The following is a 22,416-nucleotide window of genomic DNA, read 5'->3' as shown; positions in this document are numbered from 1 at the left end:
CCCAATGCCTTTTCTGATGCTTTGTTCAAAGAAGTTAATTGAAGAATGCTAGCTGCCTCATCTTTTAAAAATAATTAATTAAGCGAGGAGAGAAAGTGAGAAAAGGAAAACAGGGCAGGAAAAAATAAGATGAAGCCAGGGATAAGATGGCATTAGAAATTGCCCACTCTAAACTGCTGTTTACCGGCAAAAGGTAGCCCACAGTTTGGCTTTGAGAAACTTCAGCAGCCAAAGCAAGAAGAAAACAAGATCAGTTACGTGATTTGCAGTGTATCTCGGGTAAAAGCAAACTACTATAGTGGCTTAGGAGAAATCCAGCTATTCTTGGTATCAAGAAGGAAGAGAAATTTATACTCATAAGAGCAAAGCTTGGGCTTCCCTGGTGGCGAAGTGGTTAAGAATCCGCCTGCCAATGAAGGGGACACAGGTTTGAGCCCTGGTCCCGGAAGATCCCACATGCCGCGGAGCAACTAAGCCTGTGCGCCACAACTACTGAGCCTGCCCTCTAGAGCCCTTTGACCACAATAAGAGAAGCCACCGCAATGAGAAGCCCGCGCACCACAACAAAGAGCAGCCCCAGCTCGCCACAACTAGAGAAAGGGCGCACGCAGCAACGAAGACCCAACGCAGCCAAAAATAATAAATAAATAAAATTTAAAAAAAGAGCAAAGCTTAACTTAGCATACTTAATTTGCAAGACAAGCCAGGTTACAGTGACCTGGGTATTTCCTGCTTATGCCTCTGAAAATCATAAGGAAAACTTAAATTGTTACCCCAAATTGATATGAAGTAACCGTGAACCAATTCCCTTTCATTTAAGAAAATTCTAATATTGTAACCAATCGCTGTGAAGAATAAACAGTCACTGCCTCCACACTATATAAGATACTTTAAAACAATATACTTCTGAGCCTCATTCCTTGTTTTGATTTGAGTGCTCCCAGTTTGCAACTGTCTTTTTGGTGTGTGCACAATAAAATTTTACTAATTACCACTTCAGTGATTCATTGGTTTAACTTTTTTTTTTGTCTGAACTTTTGACGATTCTAAATGTAAAAAGGGAAATACAGATACTACATTGCACCAAACATACCGCAGTGTCAATTTAAGTGTCTCAAGGTCTCTCTGGAGATAGTAGGGGATTTTCTGCATTTCTTCATTCCCATAAGGTAGACCACGGCGCGAGGAAGGCATTCTCAAAACTCCATCCCTGATTTGAGTGAAAATTCACAACATACGCTTAAAAAATAACGCCTGGAGTATCCAAGGATATATGCCACTCAGAGTGGAGTCGGTGAGCCTCATTCATCTTCGTCACTTGTAAGACAGTGATTCTTATGCCTGTCGAAGAGCTTTGCAAACGGATACAAAAATGAGACTATTAAAGATGGGATTCCGAGAGGGTAAGTTGCTTATCTCTAGTGAAAATCTGTGCTTCGCGGCTTCTCTTGCTGCAACCTGTTGGCTTCGGAGCCACACCTCAAATCCCAGCACCCGGCCCTCCTACCCAATAAATGCAGGCGTCGCCGTTAAAAAAAAAAAAAAAAAAAAAAAAAGATGGTATCCCCTTGGCTAGAGAGGCCCTGAATAGACGGCTCCTCTCACTTTGCAAGTATGCAGAGCTTCAGCCCCAACTCTCCCAAACCCGGAAGGGGGACTCTCTCCAGACGCGCTCAGCCTTCCACTGGGGGCGCCGAGGAAACGCCTCCCTGCTCTCCCGCATTCTGATAGGCCCGCAAGACTGAGGCCGCGAAAAGAGTCACGGCCCTATTGGCTGGAGGGCGCGGCCCACGCGAGGCTTCCTGGGAGATGTAGTCCCCGGAGCCGTTGGGGACTCTAGGGTCTGACATCAGAGGTTTCGGCCGCCCGAGCTGACGGCGGTGGTAAAGCGGTGGGTGTGTCTGGGGACGGGGTGAGGGGAGTGGCGAGGATTCAGGTGAAGAAACCGAAGAGTCCATTAAAGAGAAGTGAGGGTTGCGGGCTCGCAGAAAGGTACGGACGTACTTCGAACTGGGGCGCAGAGCGTTGGGGGTGAGGGAGCTCAAGTTCCACGTCCAATCAGATACTAGCAACTGTTGTCTTAGCAAGCGTTCCGGACACCTAAGACCCCGCCCCCTGCCCCCACTCTAAGAAAAGGGACGGGCTCGGGCTGTTTAAATAGCTGTGGGGTTGGGTGGGGAAGAGGGTTGACTGGGTTTTCTCCCCGGCTCTAGCGTTGTTGTACTTGCGGCTCGGTGGGCGGGGAATGGCCGCGTTACTGGAGGTTGGACTGGGATCCCGGGCCGGCGCCTCATCTCCCCGCCGGTTGGCCCACAGCCCCTCTGGGGCGGGGCCTGGGGCGGGCACTTTCATCCCGCGGTGAGGCGAGGACCTCCGGGATTCCTAGAGAGGACTAGGAAGTGCTCTCGGGGGTGGGATTTATGGCTCTACCCGCCGGTCAGGGAAAGCTTGGATTTGCTTACTTCCGGCGAAGAAGTGTTGCGAAGTGTAGGCTTCGGCTTTCTCTCTGTTTGTAAGAAGAAACCCGTCTTCCCAGCCTTGGCTGCGGGAGCTTGGTCTTCCAGGGGAGCTCCCCGGGACTGTGGCCTTGAGGAAAGGGAATGGCCTTTGTGTACAGACGAGGGTCCTGTCCCTAACCTTGACCGGGCCGGTTTCCGTGGATCGGGGTCAGGAGCGATTGTGGGCAATCCAGGTGCAAAATTTGTACTTAAAACCTTGACTCTCTTCGGGACCCATGAAGTTTCCCGTTGGTCTGTCAAGCTCTTAGGGCTTGAGGGACAGGACCAATTTTGACCATTGTCATGTTTTTGACCTCTGTTCTGACTTAAGTTTGGCTTGTGGTAGAGAGAAGGAGCGGCTGCGTCTGGACTAGTTAGTAAGTCTCGTCTTGTTATTTACATGAAATTTAATGTTCTTCACCACAAAAATTGTATTTCATGAGGCCGTACGTCAGAGTTTTATTGCTCTCCTTTACACTTTTTTTTTTCTTTGCGTTACGCGGGCCTCTCACTGTTGTGGCCTCTCCCCGTTGCGGGGCACAGGCTCCGGACGCGCAGACTCAGCGGCCATGGCTCACGGGCCCAGCCGCTCTGCAGCATGTGGGATCTTCCCAGACCGGGGCACGAACCCGCGTCCCCTGCATCGGCAGGCGGACTCTCAACCACTGCGCCACCAGGGAAGCCCTCTCCTTTACACATTTTAAATGTTGGAAATATTCTCCGTTGGTCATTATTTTGTGGGTGGAGTGATGGCTGTCTTGTAATTTTTAAGGAAGTTACTCTGTTGGGTGATCATCTTTAGGATAGATGACCTCTTTATCATCTCTTTGCTAATAACGATTTCCAATATATCAGTAGGTTGCACGCTAAGGAAAGTGTCCTTCAGAAGATCTCAAAGAGCAGAAAACAAGTTTGGTCCGTGTAACCCAGCTTACCTGGAAAGAGGTCCCTCTGAGTTGGAATGATAATGACAGGATCTGGGGAAGTTATAGACTTAGACCCTCCCGCGGAGACTTCACCAGAGCAAGAAGACCTTCTGATAGTGAAGGTGGAAGAAGAAGATTGCACCTGGATGAGGGAGTACAATCCGCCCGTGTTTGAGACTTTCTACCAGCGCTTCAAGCACTTCCAGTACCATGAAGCGTCAGGCCCCCGGGAGGCCCTCAGCCAGCTCCGCGTGCTCTGCTGTGAGTGGCTGCGGCCCGAGCTGCACACCAAGGAGCAGATCCTGGAGCTGCTGGTGCTGGAGCAGTTCCTGACCATCCTGCCCGAAGAGCTCCAGGCCTGGGTGAGAGAACATCACCCGGAAAACGGAGAAGAGGCTGTGGCCGCGGTAGAAAATATAGAAAGAGAACTAGAGGAACGCAGACAACAGGTGAGTGAAAAAGGAGACCTTCGGGCAATGAGGAAGGAGAGGAAGAGAGTTGAGGAGCTGCTGAGCAGGGGTGAGATCCTGAGCGCCCTGGTGCTTCATTCATATTCTTTTGTTCTCCTGGGATTAGGTGCACTGTGGAGATTTCCTGCCACTCCAGCAAAGAGAAGCAGTATGCAGTTTGTTAATCTGGAGAAGACAGTCTGCGATTTTATTTCTATTTTAAATTACTGTATTTATTTTTTGAGTGGTGACATAATACAAAATTCAAAAGGTGCATAAGGTTGTAATGAAAAGTAAGTGTCCCTCCCACCCCTAATTCCCCAGCCCCCTGAGTTCTCCTCACCAGAGGCAACCATCGTCCCATGATACTTGTCTGTCCTTACAGAGGTACACTGTATTCTGTGTATATCAGAGTATATGTGTATGACTTGTTTTTAAAAAAACGCAAATGTTTTTATATCATTGTGCACTTCTGCCTCTTGCTTTTTTTCTTATAGTATATCCTGGCTTGTTCTATGTTAGTGCAAAGAGAGCTGCCTCACTCTTCGAAACTGCATTGTGTTCCATTGTGGATGTACCGTAATTTAACTCCTGTTGAAGGCCATTACGTTGTTCCTTTAGATAATTGCTGAATCTTTACTGCAACAGACTTTGCTGCAATGAATATCCTTTATATACATCATTAGTTGTAGAATCAAAGCTTAGAAGTCAAATTGTTGGCTCAGAGCCTGTACGTATTGCATTTGTAGTTTGGACAGCTGTTGACAGGTTGCTCTCTGCAGAGGTTATACCAGCTTATATTCCCAACAGCCACGTATGAGAGAAAGTTTTTGTTGCAGCCTGTTAACACGATGTTATCCAACTTTTTGATTACTGTCAATCTGCAAGATGCAACATTTCTGTGCAATTTTTTAATGCATTTTTTCTTATTACTTTAGAAGGCTGTGCATATACCCTTTTCTGTGACCTATCTGTTTATATTAACCTGTTAGAAAAAGTAAGCACTGTGTCTGCCATCTGAGTTGCAAGAGTTATTTTCCCGCTTTGTTGTTTGTCTTTGCTTATGGAGATTTTTGCTTAGCTGGGTTTTCTTATTTTTATGCAGTCAGTTTAAATCTTTTAATTTACGGTTTCTGGGAATTGTGCCATAATTAGAAAGGCCCTCTCCACTACAATATTACAAGAAACTTACCGTTTCTTCTCCACATTTTTGTTATGGTTGTTGTTGTTTTTGTTTTACCCTTTGAAATGATAGATGCATCTGGAATTCATTTTGGTGTAGGGTGTTTGGTGTGGTTATAGCTTAATTTTTTTTTCCAGATGTCTATCCAGTTGCCCCAGCAACTTATACAGCAATCCCTTTTTTTTCCTTCTCTGATTAAAATGCCATCTTTATTACATATCAGATTTTTACATGTATTTGGGTCCATTTCTGGTCTTTTTATTCTATTTTATTGATCTTACTGTCTGTTTACATATCAGTATTTCAGTTATCTGAGTTAAAGTGTTTTGGTCAATAGGTCTGCCCTCCCCCTTCCGAATTTTTTTTTCGATTTTTTTTTTTTCCATATGAACTTTAGAATTATTTAGCTTCCACCACTCCAAAAATCCTGTCGGTAATTTTTTCTGGGATTGCATGAAATCGGATGTTAATTTAGGGAGGTTCCGTATCTTTACATTGTTACGTCTTCTTGTCCTTTCTTATTTATTTATCACCTGATTCTGTCTACCTCCCTCTTGTTGCTAGGCTCACATTTCTGAAACTTTAATTTTTTTTTTTTTTTTTTTTTTTTTTATAGCACAGAAACAAAAATCATGGGATCCTAGGTGTACAAGACTTTGAAGCTAGTTAGAGAATTTCCCTCATTCTTCAGAGCCATTGCCCTTCAGTGTAAGGTACCAGTCTCATTATTCTTCCCCTCCGGGTCAGGGGCACTTCAGTACTCCAGAACAGCCTCAGGCTCTTCAGCTGGGTTAGCTCACTCCGTGAGGCGAGGGGACAGCAGAGGGTGTTGCTGGGGACCTGCCGCCAGACCCTGCAGCTGAGCTGAATGATTGTGCTGCAGACCGGAGTGTTCGAACCTTTCTGTTGCTTCTGTCAGGACAGGAAGCAAAGGTTCCTGGTGCCATCTGGTTATTCCTTTTTGAAACCTTTTTGGGACATGAGCGGACAAACCTTTCCCTACTTTTTTATGGCAATAAATATTCAAAATCATAGTTTAAAACGGAAAGCATTTTTCAGTGGATGACTTACAGCAGATATGACACATTGATCCCTGTCATTGGGATATGCACCCCATCTGTGGCAGGAGCACAGAGATCATTTCTTGCTGGTAGGTCTGGTAGGTAGGATCTGAGGCCCAGAGAGGGGGGTTTTCCTGAGGGCCTGCACAGCTCACGGGGTTTGCCTTTCTCTCTGCCTGCCCTCTGTATCCCTGGCATTGTTTCTCACCTTTATCTCCAGGTACTTCTTGTCTCTAGCAAGCCTTTTCCCAGGCTCTATCCTCTACCCCTCCCCCTTGGTTTCTCTGTCCTACTCTCAGGGGTCCTCAAGGGCTGCTTTGCTTCTTTGTTGCCCAGGGGCCCTTTGACGTACTTGGCATTATCTTAACTCTTGTCCTGAGCAGGTCCGCAAGGACACACACACTTCCGTGCAGAGGCGTACTTGCCGCAACTGTGTTGCCGCCGCCTCTTAATGTAACACTCCTGGGCCGCGTTTTGCCAGTACTGGGAGAGTTAAAACTGAAAGTGCTTTGAAACAGAAGGGACGGCGGCGGGGTTGGGGGCGGGGAGGGCAATTCTAGCTCAAAGCCAGATCTTATTACCTGCTAGGATGGCACTGAGCTAGTACCTTCCAGAAGAGGTAGATTTTAGAGACTGGTTGTGTGCCCTAGGGTTGTGCAAGAACAAAGAGCAGAAAGACGGAGACACGCCGCTCTTGTGGTTGGTCTGTCCTCCTTGAACCTGCTCGTCTGCGGCTTTGAGGGTGACTTCCTGTGTCCCGTGTTGACCTTTCCAAGCTCGTTTCTCACTCACTCTCTCCCCGCTTCACTAAAGTTGGCCCTCACTGGCTTTCTGCCTGAGGGTCGTTGCTTATGTCGTTCTGTCTGCCTGGGACACCCGTGACTTTTCCCTTGGCTTCTTTCCTCTTCTACGTGTTGACTTCAGTGACACTTCCTCAGAAGAGCCTTCCTCGGCCACCCAGTCTAAAGTATGTCTCATCTGTTCTGCCTCATGGCGCCACTTTCTTCTCCTTTTTCACATATAACACAGTTTGTAACTGTGTATTTATTGGTGTGTCGATATGTTTAATGGGAGTCGTCTTCAACTACAACATGTTTATGCAGCAATTGGGTAATTAGTCCTGGCTCGTTGTAGATGCACATGAAATACTTGGCCAAGGAGTGGATGAAAGAGTAACGTGACCTTGCTGGGCTCCTTCGTAGCCTTTCCTGTAACGTGCTGATTGGTGTGACTGTGGTTGTCAGATCGTGGCGCGTGCTGAAGTGCTTCCTCCGAAGGTCGTGCCGCCTGGAGCCGGGCCCGAGTCCTTCAGTCACCAGCTCCTGCCCGTGGACCCGCAGCCTGAACAGGAGCCGCAGAGGCCTCACCTTCTGGAGGAAAACGGTGAGGATCTGGGCTTCAGTGGAACGGGTGTGGGCTACCCGCTGGGCTACGGGTGTGGGTAAGCGGTATCTGTAGAGAGACCTGGGGCTGGGCAGCCTCTCCGCAGTCAGTAGATCTGGAGGTTGGGAAGGGATGGGGGCCTGGAATCGGGTCCCTGGTCAGCTCGAAGGCTGGCGAGGAGTCGCGCCAATAACCAGTGTCCTTCGAGAGCTATGCTGCAGATGACAACTTTAAGTACAGGCACTGTTGAAAGATGTACAGAGAAGTCTTTTACAAAAGTATTATCATGGTTTTGCAGCAGTTTTCCAGCTCTACCTCATTCATTTTGTTGTCCTAAGGCTCAGGTAGACAAAGCTCTCCGGTTCCTCACTGCACTTCTGGCTGTTCAGCCATTCATGTGGAAGCTGATTTTAAGCCATGCTTCACGAGCACCTTTAGAGCGTCTGTTCTCTCTTTCTCTCCCTGCCTCCCTCTTGCCCTCACTGTATTAACCTGTGGGAGATACATCAAGGAAGAAAAGTGCGCAGCTGAGTATCTCATTTATGATGATATGTGTCCACAAGTCTAACATCCCTCGTCGGAAAACTCTTGCTATCAGATATATTTTAGAATTTAGAAGTTTTCAGATTTAGTAAGATGATCTGATTTACATACAGTGTACTACCATCAGGATTTGAAGTGTGACCCCATAATCACACATTAATTTAGTATTTCGGCAGTGAAATGTATGCCTAGTTACAGTAAGTGGATTAAATAAAAGCTTCAAATAGCTTCATATCAGTTCTGGTCAGGTTTTGCTGTCAAATTAGTTCAACGGCCAACTTAATGAAAAAAAAAAAAACTTTTGGTATTTAAAGCTTTGGGATTTCGGAACGTGGAGAAGGAATTGTGAACTCGAATTTCCTGTTTGGCCCCAGCCTTTCTTCTGGGCTCCTCGTAGTGGTCGGCCTCGAAGTCTCACTGCTCTAAGCTTTTCCAGCTTTCCTTTCACTGTGGTAACAGTAACTATTACTTATGTGGTGTTTACTGTGTGTCAGGAGCTGTTCTAAGCTGCTTTACCTGTATGAACTCATTTAACCCTCAGTGCAGTACCAGGAAAAACAGTCTTCACCATTTAACATGTGGGGCCAATGGGTCCCTTCTATTTTTTAAAAAAATATTTTTAAGTCATTTTATGAATACTTACAGAAGAATCAAAAGGTAATGAAAAATAAATCTTAAAGGAACTTTAGTAAGAATTAAACCTCTTTGTATCAAGTATGTTTTGATAATATAAAAATCATTTAAAAAAATGAGAGAATACTGTCACTCAAAACCACACCTTTAGCAAAGTGAATATGTCCTTTTAGCAAGATGGGATGGTCCAGAATCTTGTTGCAAAATATTACGTGATGAAGTCCTTCCTGTCAAATGATCGGATAAGGTGTCATAGCTCCTTTTTGGAATTAGAAATGTAGTGTTTATTGTTGTTTCTTGAGTGTGGGAAGATTCATCTAGGATATTGTCGTTGGCAGACTCTGTCAGCTTTCTCCTGCGCCTTCAGTTTCGTACTGTCTTTAGCACACTGCTCTCGGTGCATTCTTCTCAGTCACCTACTAGTAGTGAAACGTCTTCCACGGCACATTTTCTTCTCTTTGTCGGTATGGGTGGGTGGAAAGTGAGAAATTCTGAATTCTCGACTATGGTCAATGAAAGCTAAAAACAGGTGTCAACAGCCTTAAACCTTCTTGAAGATGATGCAAAACTCTGGGGAATGTATTTAATACTCTGAGAACAGGGAAGAACAATGGTTTATTTCACTATTGCCCGATCCTGAATATTTCGTTTATTCCCCCATTTTCTTATAATTTTAGTCTTTTCGTGCTAACATTAAGACTCATTAATGAATAATTAGTAAAAATGAACTAATTCCTACGATGATGAACTAGAAGAGTGCTTCATGGTACAGGAGATAGAAGATCACTCAGATCCCAAAGTGTATCCTAGACTTGTAAAAAGGTCCAATGGATCCGTATGGAAATTACAAGATAAGAGTTTTATTTTTTAATAATACGAACATTTTCTTTTTGTTCTTCAGAAGACCTCTAAAAGAATAAAAGCCGTGTCAGTCCAGTCTTTAAAAATAGTTGAAACTGTCCCAAAGAAGAGAACCTCCAAACCCAAAATTGTATCTAGTACACCTAGCTGGCATTCCAAGGGTTAATGCCCACAGTAACCCATGGGCTAGGTATTATTGTTATTCTCAACATTAGAAATTAAGAAGCTGAGGCCCTCAGAGGTTAAATCATGTGTTCAAAGTCCCAAAGCTATTCCACGACAGAGCTGGGATGCTGCCCCAAGCAGTCTGGCTGTAACTCTGCACGTTTGCCCCGTGCTGAGCTGTGCTGCCTGCTTTACCTGCAGGCTCTCCCAGCGCAGAGCCGTGTCCCCGTCTGATCGCCGTCATCTTCCTTCCCACGCAGAGTCTCGTCACATCAGGCTGCTCGTCTTCACTCCCTCAGGGCTGCTTCTCTTCTCTGCCCTGTTAGCTAGACCCTGGCCGCTTTCCTTATTCCAACAGAAAAAAATACTGGGTTGGTTTGTTTTACACCCTGGAAGATACTGCATCCTTCATGCCTTTGATGGCACCCAAAGCTGGCTTTCCGTCTCTGGGACTCATTTGATCTTGAGAGGGCCAAAGTTGCTTGCTTAAAAGTTAGAAACAACAGGTTTCACAGGAACTTCAAAAAAAATAAGTGGGATTATGTAGAATGTAATTATTCTCATTATTCCAATTATGACTGGAACATAATTACTGTTTGTGTATAGACTATGTTCATTCCTCTCTTTCACGTCTTATTTTGACTGTAAGCACAGTCCTGGGTTCGGATCCCGTGTCTGTTTTCGGCTTTCATTTCTAACCACGATCTCCTCTATTTGGGGTCTTTGCTCCTTACTTCCTAGTCCTTGGACCCAAGCAAGCTACATATGCACAGACGCCTCTGGGACCGGGGACACCATAGAAAGGTCTAAATCGTCGTGTTAAAGGTTGATACCAGGTGGATCTCCCAGTCAGGGTGCATGTAGACAGATCCGGGTGGATCATGAATCTCGGACAAAGGAGAGCAGAGGTGACAGCAGAGGGTCAAATGTTCGCTAGCATCTAGAGACCAGACCCTCCGGGCCTTGCACGCGTGATTCACTACCCAGAAAGCACCCTCATCCCGCCTCACCCCACCCCACCCCTGCTTCCAGAGTCACTTCCTGTGCAAGGGCTTTCCGGGCGCTCCCACCTCCTGCTCTCCGCTCTGTAGATGCCCCTGCCTCTGGGTTCCTGCAGGAACCTGGGTGAACTTTGAGGATAATAGTCTTTACCCTGTGCTGGGAGTAAAGCTTCCATGTCTGCCCTCCCCATCAGATGGTGAGGTTTTGGACGGCAAGAATTGTTTTATCTGCCTATTCTTAGAACACACAGAGTAGACTTCATACAAGCTAGTCGGCTGACTGTAGACCAACCGCAGTCATTTTTTGAAGGCGGAGAACGCGAACTAAGGCCTTGCTGATCAAAGTGTGGTCCAAAGAGCTGTGGCACCAGCACCACCGTCGAGCGTGTTAGAAATGCAGGATACGGCGGCCACCCTGGAACCACGGAGGCGGAGTCTGCCCTGTAGCAAGACCCCCAGCTGATTTGTTTGCACCTTAGAGCTTGGGGAGCCCTGGGCTCTAGCCAGGGCTTCAGCGTCACAGCAGAGTGGGCCTTGGGAAGTTCTTTGAGGTGGCGAGGTTTGACCTGGGCAGAGCAGAGAGCATCCTTTGTAGGGGAACGGTACCATCCCCAGTCAGCAGCAGGATTAGCTAGACCAACGCAGGGAGTCTCGTTGTTTTCAGGGGAAGGGTGAGTCCAAGGTAGGTGTGGGGGCCCAGAATGTAGAGGGTCTTGACGGCTGAGCAGAAGAATTTGGTCTTGATGCCACAGGGTGCCATTGTGGATTCTTGAGCAAAAGCGGAACATGATGGCACTTGGAACTGGGTAGAGAGATTCTCACTGACACCTCTTTTTCTCCCCCCCCCAGCCCTTCCTGCTCTCCAAGTTCCCTCCCTTCCCCTGAAGGACAGCCAGGAGCTGACAGCCTCACTTCTCTCAGCTGGGTCCCAGGTGAGCCGGTGTCCCTGTGCCCACATTGGGGCCCCGCGTCTGATTCTGGACAAGTAGCTGCCTCCAGCCTGAGTGTTTATCAGGGTTCTGTCTCTTGAACCAGAGACCGGGCCGTCTTGGCCTTGTGCTTTCCTTTCTCTTTCTGTTCTGCTCCCCCATCCTCTGTGACGCCCAGTCCCTCCCCTTTTCTCTCCGTAAGGCTCCCAGTGCCGCCCCCCCCCCGCCCCACGTGTGAACCTGGGGAATGTGGGGTTGAGCGGAGGCCTCGTGTTTCAGGAGTTGGTGACGATTGAAGGCGTGGCTGACGTGGCTGTATCCTTCATCCTGGAGGGATGGGGACATTTGGACCAGGCCCAGAAGTCCCGCTGTAGGGATGACAAGAAGGAGAATTATGGCAGTATCACTTCCATGGGTAAGAAAGATCTCGTCTGCATGGATTAGGACATCTTCGTTTTGTTATTAAGAATATTTCTGGCACATCCTGTAAAAGCATGTGTGTTTTAATCGCTGTGACTTTGCGTATTTTTTTTTTTTTTGTCTGTGAAAGAGTAAATCACCCTTCTCTTTTTTTTTCTTATTCAGCTTATTCTGATTATCTCCGTCATAATAAGAGTAAGACGGAGGACGGATAATCCTTTGGGGACAGTGTTTGCGATCCAGCAAGTGTTACGTTTAGCTTAAAACCAACAGGATTGGATCTTAACAGACTTGCGGTAGTGATTGTCCTCTGTTCCTTGACAAACTGAATCATTGTTAACTGAGTAATTCTCACTTGTGAAAGCCTCTCAGACTCTGCTGAATAACTGTTCATTGAAGTAGTTATTACAGTGTCTCAATAGCATTCATTCCTTTCCTTTCCTCTCACGCATGGGTGGCAACTTGTGCACTCTATTACCATTCTCACATCACCGGTACTTGTTTTATGATGTTTGCCTTGGCATCTGCATTTTACATGTCTTATCCCTTCTTGAATTTTGCACCCCAGATAAGATTTTGTGTGTGTGTGTGTGTGTATGTGTGTGTGTGTGTGTGTGTGTGTGTGTGTGTGTGGTATGTGGGCCTCTCACTGTTGTGGCCTCTCCTGTTGCGGAGCACAGGCTCCGGACACGCAGGCTCAGTGGCCATGGCTCACGGGCCCAGCCGCTCAGCAGCACGTGGGATCCTCCTGGACTGGGGCACGAACCCGCGTCCCCTGCATCGGCAGGAGGACTCTCAACCACTGTGCCACCAGGGAAGCCCCCAGATAAGATTTTGAACCTATTTCTAAGTTATGATCTTGGAAACTAATATTTGATTGTGCTGCCTGGAGCAATTGTAAAAAATCTCAGCACTGTGGCAGACATTTTGAAGCTTACGAATTTTATCTTCTTTTGAGTGAATTCTTTTGGAAGAATCACTATCAAACACGCTGGTAGGCTTCAGATGGAATACATATACTATAATGCCAAATTTCTTTTGAAAAACATTATCTCAGTTTGTATCGTTAAGGGTTTAGTTCACTCAACAGGCTTTTATTTAAAAAGTAAAATTGACTTCTCTCTCAAATTTTGCATTTCCTTTATTACTGTTGATATAGATTTGTGTTTTCTTTGATTTATTTGCATATGCCCTCTGCTTATTTATCTATTGGGATCTTAGTGGTGGTCTCAAGGAATTATTTATGTAGTATAAATATTATCATATTTAATGCAAATTTTTTTCATTCTCTTTAAAAATTAATTTCAAATACCTTTCTTGTCTGATTTGAGTTGATTAGTATTGTTTTATCTTTTTCAATTACTTTATAGGTATTTAATGGGTTTCAGAGTTGCAGAGCTTGGTGCAGTTTTTCTGTACCATTCTTCAAGGGGTTTTGAATTGTTACTTTCTGATTTTTTATTTTTTTGGCCGCACCGCACGGCATGCGGAACTTCCCAGCCCAGGGATCAAACCTGCGCCCGCTGCGGTAGAAGCGCGGAGTCTTAACCACTGGACCGCCAGGGAAGTCCTGATATTTTTTTTTTCTCATTATTCATCTTTTTCTTACAATATCTTTACAACTTGAGTAAACTCTTCTACACTAAGAACATGTTCAGTGGTTTCTGCCTCTTCAGCTTCTCTGGGAAGACCACATTCGAGAATTTTCATCCTGTGGGTTCCTAACAGCATCAGAGATGGTCACGATTTTTAAAGTATCCATCAAATTTAGAAGTGAGATTTTTAAAAAATTAGTGAATGAATCGTGGAGACAGCCGTTTCAATGGAGTGGCTGGGATGGTGGGGAACAGAGACAGTTTCTTGGAAGATTGCACAGGAGAGAATTTGAGAAAGCTATTGTAGATAAACTTTCAAGAACATTGTCTGTGAAGGTGAAGCAGAAGAGGGCTGGTCACCGACAGCGTACCTGGTGTAGATGGATGGGTGGTTTTTGTATGTTGTCTTTGTTAACGGGAGAAGTTTTAAGCACACTGAAATGTCACTGGGCGAGAGCTGGCGGGGAGTGAGTATGAAATGCTAGAGCGAGGAAGAGCAGATAATTGGTGCAGGGAGGTCCCTGGAAAAGAGAATGGCCTGGTGAGGCCCCGTTGGGAGGAAAGATTGACCTTGGTGAGGGGGAGGGTCAGCTCTTCCGCTGTGAGGCAAGGGGAGGACGGGAGAATCAGGCTGCCAGCGTGCTGGCACTTGTGGTTGTAGGATGTCCAAGGAGGTCTTGACTGGATAGTTTAGACTCTCCCTGAAATAGGAGACAGAGTCACCTGTTGCGAGTGAGCAGGTGATGGGGTGGGTGGTGGAGCAGAGGTTTGAGTGCAGAGAGGACTTTGGTTCACACGCACGTGGTAAAAATTATCCGAATAGTTTAAGTGGGTTTAAAGTGAGAAGTGAGTCTCCCGACCCGCAGTCCCTCAGTTTCCCGCACAGAGGCAGTGACTGTTACGCTTCCTGGTTGCCTCTCTAGACACAGTCTGTGTGTAGACAAGTTCGTGCCAAAACACACACTCTTTTATTTTTAAATACAGTGATCTATCTTGGAGATCACGATGAAGACATTTTGATGTAGCTGCTGAGAAGAATGAATGGGAAGCTAGCCAGCCTTAGAAACGTGGGATGCCAGCGTGGGGTACCAGCGAGGTTGAAAAGCGTGAATTTGTAAAGCACCGAATCTGCTGATTGGGTGTTTTGGAACCAACTCCCTCCCCACCCCCCACCCGCAATGCATTACTAAGCAGCCGGCATAGTGTTGAACAAGGAACACAGCTCTCTGTCAAACATACAGATAAATCAGGAGAATCAACAGAAAGCTCCTCATGTACTCAGAGAAGGGGAGGGGAAAGAGGAAAAAAACAAATCTATAAGCCAGCTGGTATATCAACCTGTATCATCACCTTCTCTGGAAAAGGGCAATTGTGAATAGTCCCAAAGAGATACACGGAGCTCATCTGATTTTTTTCAGATTCGCCCCTGGAAAAAGAAAGCCATGAGCTTATTTGCCTTGCTGAATGGGAGAGAGCTCTAATAAGAATAAAATGTGGGCTTCCCTGGTGACACAGTGGTTGAGAGTCCGCCTGCCGATGCGGGGGACACGGGTTCGTGCCCCGGTCCGGGAGGGTCCCGCATGCCGCGGAGCGGCTGGGCCTGTGAGCCGTGGCCGCTGAGCCTGCGCGTCCGGAGCCTGTGCTCCGCAACGGGGGAGGCCACAACAGTGAGAGGCCCGCGTACCGCAAAAGAAAAAAAAAAAAAAAAAAAAAAGAATAAAATGTGTGGACATAAGTAAATGAGAATAAAAGAAAAAGAAATATTGTGATAGCTGAGATTACTTGCTTGCCTAGTTAAATGCAGGAGGAAAAAACATCTAAAAAGTTTAGTTTTGTGATAGAGTTCTTTTGTTTATATGTTTGTTTCCACTCTTAAAATGTCTTTTTAGGAAGAGAATTAAGTAAAAATAGTTAGAAAATAAATTTAAAGTTGCCTTCATGATACAAGAATTACAACTTCTCCCTATATCAGAAAAAGGATAGTAATAATATCTCCCTCAAAGGGTCATTGTAAGGATTAAATGCCATAAAACGGAAAAGCACTTGAAGGCATAGTGCCTGGTCCATAGTACACACTCTGCAAACATTAGTGCTTAATACCATTTTTATGTAATGTTTGAAAACTACTTTTCTTTCTACAAAACAGCCTTACTGGAAAGTTCTCAGTAGGCCATGATCTATCTCTCTGTCCTTTAAAAAGCATTCCCTATTTTTTGGTAACTACTGAAGGTTTGTCCTTGCAAACTATATTAAATGTCAGTGTTTTGAGTGAAATACATGCTGCTGATCCAGTTACACAGGGCACTGGTTGCAGCCTCTTAAATGTCTCCGTTCATCAATGACCACTGAGTGGTGAGCTAGCCCTCGACAGTGGTAGGACTTCTCTGGGTACAGAAAGAACGCCTTTTCCCCTTAGACTAGTTCATACCAAACTGAGATTCTTTGGGGATTGAAAAAGCTAGAAAGATCCTCTTTCTTCTCCAGGCTATGAATAAACAAGAAGAGGAGGGTGAGGACTGGGTTAGCTGCATCACCCAGTATCAGATTTTACTGAGAACAGTTGCCATGGCACAGGTGTTCCCAAACAGGTACTGTACGGATGTACTGTACCCGGAAGATGTGATCGTCATTAAACGGAACGACTGCGCTCCCAGTCTCATCCCTTTGAACCATTCCTGCCGCCTCCGTCTTCCCTAACCCGCCTCGGCTTCCTGCTTCAGTGTTCCTCACCCCATCCCTGTACGGTGAAGTCATTTTGCAGGTGGCGTTACAAAGTCACGCCTGGCTCGCACGTGTCGGTTTCGTGTAATTGTCCGCTATTTCTGAATGCGGGGGATAAGCTGATGTTTCCATTTTCCCTCTATCATCTCAGATTACGAGTCCAGGAATGACAATGTGGAACTCATGGTAAAGCAGATTTCTGATGAAGCCGAGTCGCCCTGGCTGACCTCAGGAAGCCCTGAAAGAAATGTCCCCCCGAGTCAAGAGTTTGGAGGAGTTAGCGACCCTCACAGCGTGGTAGAAAGGTGGCAGGTCAACGCCCCCATGGGGAGATCAAGGCAGACCCCTTCCCAGAAAAGAGATCTCGGCGCCATCACAGACATGAACCGGAAGCCAAACACCAGCGGCGAGAGAGGGCACCGATGCAACGACTGCGGGAAATTTTTCCTTCAGGCCTCCAACTTCATCCAGCACCGGCGAATCCACACGGGAGAGAAGCCGTTTAAGTGCGGGGAGTGTGGGAAAAGCTATAACCAGCGCGTGCACCTCACCCAGCACCAGCGCGTGCACACCGGCGAGAAGCCGTACAAGTGCCAGGTGTGCGGGAAGGCCTTCCGGGTCAGCTCACACCTGGTCCAGCATCACAGCGTGCACAGCGGGGAGAGGCCCTACGGCTGCCCCGAGTGCGGGAAGAGCTTCGGGCGCCACTCGCACCTGATCGAGCACCTCAAGCGCCACTTCAGAGAGAAATCCCAAAGATGTAGGTGTGAGCAGTTTGTCTTCGGAGCATAAACGAGGCAGAAACTGCCTTATCAGCTTCGAACGATCGGACAGATACCCGGGTGGTGATCCTGGCGGCAGTAGCAGGAGGGGACAGAGAGTTACCGTCTATTTTATTATCACATACTTTGTGGGTTTTTTAATTTTTTATTTTTTTACTGAAGATAGTTGATCTACAGTGCTGTGTTAATAACTGCTGTACAGCCGAGATTCAGTTATGCATATATATACTTCTCTTTTTGATATTCTTTTCCATTATGGTTTATCAGAGGATATTGAATACAGCTCCCTGTGCTGTACAGTAGGCCCCGGTGTTTATCCGGTCTCTACATAATAGCTTGCACCTGCTCGTCGCAACCTCCCAGTCCTTCCCTCCCCCAGCCCCTCCACCTGGGCAACCACCAGCCTGTGCTCTGTGTCTGTGTCACTTGTACTTGAATTAATTGTCAGATTAGTTGGCAAAACTCTGTGCCCTCCCCACCGTCCCCACAGCTTCTCTTTCCCCAGAAGTGCTGCTCTCAGCAATCTTAACCTGTTTTCTTCTGATAATTCCACACTTTAAAATAACACGGCTGTTGCTTGACCCATCAATTTTAGACGTTATCTACTGACTTTCTATTTCGTAAGTGAGGACTTTGGCTCTCTTACATGCTTCTTCCCTCTTCCGCCTTTTCCCAATTTAGTTATTTCACTTGCTTTAAAACGATAAAGTCATAATAGTATGGTTGACCCTTGAAGAGCGGAGGGGTTAGGGATGCTGACCCCCTCGCAGTCCAAAATCCACGTGTAACTTTACAGTCAGCCTTCCGTATTGCTGTTCCACATCCTCGGATTCAACCACTGTGGGTTGTGTAGGACTGTAGGACATATTTATTGAAAAATATCTGCATATGAGCGGACCTTTGCAGTTCAAACCTGTGTTGTTCAAGAGTCAACTGTACAGGAAGTTTGGGGGAGAGAAAGTGGGAGGGGAAAAAAGTCACCCATAATCCCACCATCCTAACTAGTAGAACTGTTATTACTTAGTGTGCTTCCATTTTTTTTTCATAAGCCTTTTTTATATAGGGTACAGTCAAATATTAGACACACACATTCTCCAGCGTTGCTTGGCCCTCCTGTTTGTTATTTTTGACAACCTGGCATTGTGTAGAAACATCATGGTCTACTCAACTGTTCCCCAGCTGAAATTCTAATTTTTTTTCTCTTTTGTCCTGATAACTGTGCTTATGCCTTGTTCTAGACTTGAGAATATTTCCTTATAATAGATGCCCAGAAGTGGGACTAGTGGATGAAAAGTCAAGGACATTTTTATGGTTCTTGATACATATGGCCAAATTGCTTTTAAAAACAATTATACCACATATGAGAGTATCAGTTGTACTAAATTTCTTCCAGGGCTATCAAGCTTTTTTTTTTAAAGCAAATTGTATAAGCAGAAGAGAATTCTTTGCTGTATCCATTTTCAGTCATTTAGTTATGAATCAGGCTGAGTAATTCTCCTGATTGTACTTATTTTTTTTTATCTGCCCACATGACTTCTGTAAGGATGAGATCACTGTAAACTGTGCCGTGAACTTAAAGGCTTTTATTAATATTCTTCAGAAAACTCGAAGACTGGCCAAAGTGTTTATTTTAAAATTACGCCTTTGGTGTCCCCAAGCCCAGCTACTTGTCATTCACATTAACAGCTGCTGTCACCTATTCCAACATGGAGTAGAAGCTTATGAAGCTCATGGTGTCTTTATGGTGTGGGTCGAGCTCAGCCGTCTCCTCAGCCAGTTCGATCCCATTCTCCTTGGTAACTGCCTCTTGGGGCAAATGCATCCAACAGCACTCCGAACCTGGGAAGCAACTGCTTTAAAGTAATAGCTTTTCTATCTTCCCTGTAATTGCTCTTCGGCCTAGCTTCCTAGTTAATGCTTCCCCCATTTTCTTGATTGAAGGGGGGATACTTTGTGTGCTCATCCAGCTGTATTTACTGAGCGCCTCCTCCGGTGCCAGGTGCTTGGGATTCAGCAGTAAGCAGAACAGACACTGCTCCTGCCCTCGTGGAGCTGACGGTCTGATGGGAGGAGCGTTCAAGGGGGTGGACATTCCCAAAGAAGTGTCGGCTGCCCTGGGAGGGAAAAGGAAGCCGGGGTGTTGGCGAAGGGCATAGAGCAGAGGGTGATGTGTCACCCATCGTATTGACAATATTTTCAGGTGGCTCATTTCTCTCTTTTCCCGGCTCCTAGTCGGGCATTCTTCCAACTCCGTATCCTCTTCGTACTCCTTTCTTCTATTTTCATCACTCCTCACTGTTCACTTGTGTATCTTCATTTTTTAAATTTATTTTTTATTAAAAAGTTGCTTTTTGGCTGCTGCCACGCAGCTTGCAGGATCTTAGCTCCCCAAACAGGGGATTGAACCTGGGTGCAGGGCAATGAAGGCACGGAGTCCTAACCGCCGGACTGCCAGGGAGCTCCCCACTTGAGTATCTTTGTTCTGTCTCATTCTGTCTCCCTGTCTCATGTTGAGGTAATGATCCCTTCCACATTTCCTACGTCCTCTCCCATTTCAGAATTCCCTTCTCTCTTTCCTACGTAATTAGAAGTGTCTGGCTCTCCCCTATAACCGCCTAACCTCAGTCACTCTCACCACCCTCCCAAGTAAGCGTTCTCTTCATTTTGTTCTTTTCACTGGACAGACACCGAAAGAGTCTTTTCATTTCTGTTAGCATCGAGCATGTCCTTGCACCCATCACCCCGCCTTTGTTACTCCTATTGCATCGTAGTTTCATTTGATTCTCCTCTTTTGCCTGATAGTTTTTCTTCTGTATAAGAACTGATAACATTTGTGTTTCCTCTTTATCTTTTCAGGCAATGATAAAATAAGTCAGAATACAAAATTGAATGTGAAGAAGAAAATTTCAGAATTTGCAGAAGCAGACATGGAACCAACAGGACTGATCCCAAGAAATGTTTCTCAGGTTCAAGATTTTGGAGAAGGCCATGAACACCAGGGCAAATTGGACAGAAAGCAGGGAATTCCCATGAAAGAGATACTCGGACAACCCTCTTCAAAGAGGATGAGTTTCAGCGAAGTCACGTGTGTGCACAAAAGGTCCTCCACCGGGGAGAGACCGCATAAATGTAACGAATGTGGGAAAAGCTTTATTCAGAGTGCACATCTTATCCAGCATCAGCGAATACACACCGGGGAGAAACCATTTAGGTGTGACGAGTGTGGGAAAAGCTACAACCAGCGTGTGCACCTGACTCAGCATCAGCGGGTCCACACCGGGGAGAAGCCCTACACCTGTCCCTTGTGTGGGAAAGCGTTTAGAGTGAGGTCCCACCTTGTTCAGCACCAGAGCGTGCACAGTGGGGAGAGGCCCTTTAAGTGTAATGAGTGCGGGAAAGGCTTTGGGAGACGTTCACACCTTGCTGGGCATCTGAGGCTCCACTCGAGAGAGAAGTCCCATCAGTGTCATGAATGCGGAGAAATCTTTTTTCAGTACGTTAGCCTCATTGAACACCAGGTTCTCCACGTGGGCCAGAAAAATGAACAAAATGGCATGCGCGGGGAAGCATACGGCTGGAACTTAACGGTGCTTGAGGATAAGAAGGTCGAGTTGCAAGAGCAGCCTTATAAGTGTGATGTGTGTGGCAAAGCCTTCCGTTACCGTTCGGAGCTCCTCCAGCATTACAGAACTCATGCTGCAGAGAAGACCTATAAATGGGATATGTGTAGGGAGAGCATTGGCCAGTGTTCCCACACAAAACAACACCCAAAAAGCTATTCCAACCTGAAAGCCCATCAATGTAACGAATGTGGCAGAGGCTTTGCTCTGAAGGCGCATCTTAATCAACATCAGAGGATCCATACTGGTGAGAAACCCTTTCAGTGTAAAGAATGCGGAATGAGTTTCAGTTGGAGTTGTAGCCTCTTTAAACATCTGAGAAGTCACGAGAGGACAGATCCCATAGATACCTGAGGTGTCTAGAGGTTTCTATCGTAGAACAGCTCTTAACACGATTTTAGAGAAGCCTTCCTGAAGACAAACCCTACTCCTCTAACGAATGTAATAACAACTTCAAGCATCTCCTCCAACCTAACCGTCAAACCTACGGATCGGTCGGGATCCTTCAGTTAGAACTTAGGACACTGGAGCATCCACAGCAGATAGATAGCTGCTTTCCCACTGAGAAATGCATTCGTTTGCATCTTCAAGCTTGAGAGGCTAGACAGGAGAGAGGCTAAGGATACAGTGGACGAAAGGGAGGCCTTCAGATGGCACGCACTCTTCACGCAACTCTCAGAACATTGACAGTGGGAAGAGTCTCACAGGTGCAGTAGGAATAAGCTTCATCTGTAGTTCCTGCCTTGTTTGACAGCTTATCTATTCAGGGAAGAGCACAGTGAAAGAAAGAAGCCTTCAGCATGATCTTGGTTTTGGTACCTCAGCAATGAACCTTTTCTAGACGTGGTGATGTCAGCCACTGGAATGTTCCAGGTGACGTTCTCATCTTGAGTATTAAACCTTTTCAAAAGAAATTGACTTAAGGTATTTCTGTTTTGGCAAAATTGAGGTTCAGCCTACAACTTCTCCATGAAACACACTCTACCTTTTTGCTTTGTCTTGATTCTCCTGGCATCATGGTTAGCTAGTAGAAAGAGAAGTTAGGTTTGTAAATTCAGGAGAAACTGTGTTGGTCAGTCACAGCCTGGGGAGAGGGGAGTGGGACCTTAGGGGGATAGAGAAGAGAAGACGGGCCAGGCTGTGGACTGGTCATTCTGTTACCCACAAGAATGAGGGCAGCTATATCCATAGAAGGAATTGGACCAAGTTGAATCAAGAATTGTCCAAGCAGTAGATGTACCAACTCCCAGTTGCCCAGGAGATAGATCTCCCCCATAGGATAATGGCATAGAGAAGGAGTTTCAACTTGAGCTGCAGCTGGATTTGAAAGCAAGCATTAGTAGATGCAGGGAGGTCCTGGTCTGGTGAGCCCTGCCTGTGGGAAGGTCTGGGTAGGGGTTGTGGGGGAAGGATGATGACATGGAAAAGAGGGTAAACTTGAGCCTGTTTGCTAGAGAGGGAGGGGCGCTTCTGGGCGCCAGCAAAGTCCTGCTTCTGCTGACTGCCTGGCTTACAAATAAACACCCAATAAATACCTGCTGATTTTGTGTGCTGTACACTGGTACCTGGTCCAGACCCCCTTTACCAGGCTGCCATGCCCATCCCCCAGCTGCTCTGAGTTTTGTCTGACACGTGCTCACAGCTCA

General features: G+C 46.3%; 1 protein-coding gene across 8 annotated transcripts; it reads left to right on the top strand.

Moving 5' to 3' along the window:
- The first annotated feature begins 1,813 nt into the window (after window positions 1-1,813).
- Window positions 1,814-22,304, top strand: ZKSCAN5 (zinc finger with KRAB and SCAN domains 5). Of its 8 annotated transcripts, none has more exons than XM_067012125.1 (7): window positions 1,814-1,992; window positions 3,354-3,873; window positions 7,362-7,500; window positions 11,553-11,635; window positions 11,912-12,047; window positions 16,520-17,128; window positions 20,007-22,304. In XM_067012125.1, the coding sequence occupies exons 2-7, from the start codon at window positions 3,460-3,462 to the stop codon at window positions 21,122-21,124; spliced, it is 2,499 nt and encodes an 832-aa protein (XP_066868226.1). In that variant the 5' UTR covers window positions 1,814-1,992; window positions 3,354-3,459; the 3' UTR covers window positions 21,125-22,304. The 8 variants fall into 8 exon arrangements, with proteins under 8 accessions (XP_066868226.1, XP_066868230.1, XP_066868229.1 ...); XM_067012129.1 differs by having other exon boundaries at window positions 1,833-1,992; window positions 3,357-3,873; XM_067012128.1 differs by lacking the exon at window positions 1,814-1,992 and adding an exon at window positions 2,395-2,875.
- The last annotated feature ends 112 nt before the right edge of the window (window positions 22,305-22,416 follow it).

The sequence above is a fragment of the Kogia breviceps genome, chromosome 14 (assembly GCF_026419965.1).
Source record: "Kogia breviceps isolate mKogBre1 chromosome 14, mKogBre1 haplotype 1, whole genome shotgun sequence".
Classification (NCBI taxonomy): domain Eukaryota; kingdom Metazoa; phylum Chordata; class Mammalia; order Artiodactyla; family Physeteridae; genus Kogia; species Kogia breviceps.
This window is presented reverse-complemented; position numbering and strand designations above follow the sequence as displayed.

Excerpts from the sequence above, each read along its gene's own strand:
- ZKSCAN5 (XM_067012125.1), top strand. The coding sequence starts at position 3,460 with ATGATAATGACAGGATCTGGGGAAGTTATAGACTTAGACCCTCCCGCG. Across the intron at positions 3,874-7,361 it reads TAGAGGAACGCAGACAACAG|ATCGTGGCGCGTGCTGAAGT; the intron begins GTGAGTGAAAAA and ends TGTGGTTGTCAG. Across the intron at positions 17,129-20,006 it reads CAGAGAGAAATCCCAAAGAT|GCAATGATAAAATAAGTCAG; the intron begins GTAGGTGTGAGC and ends TTATCTTTTCAG.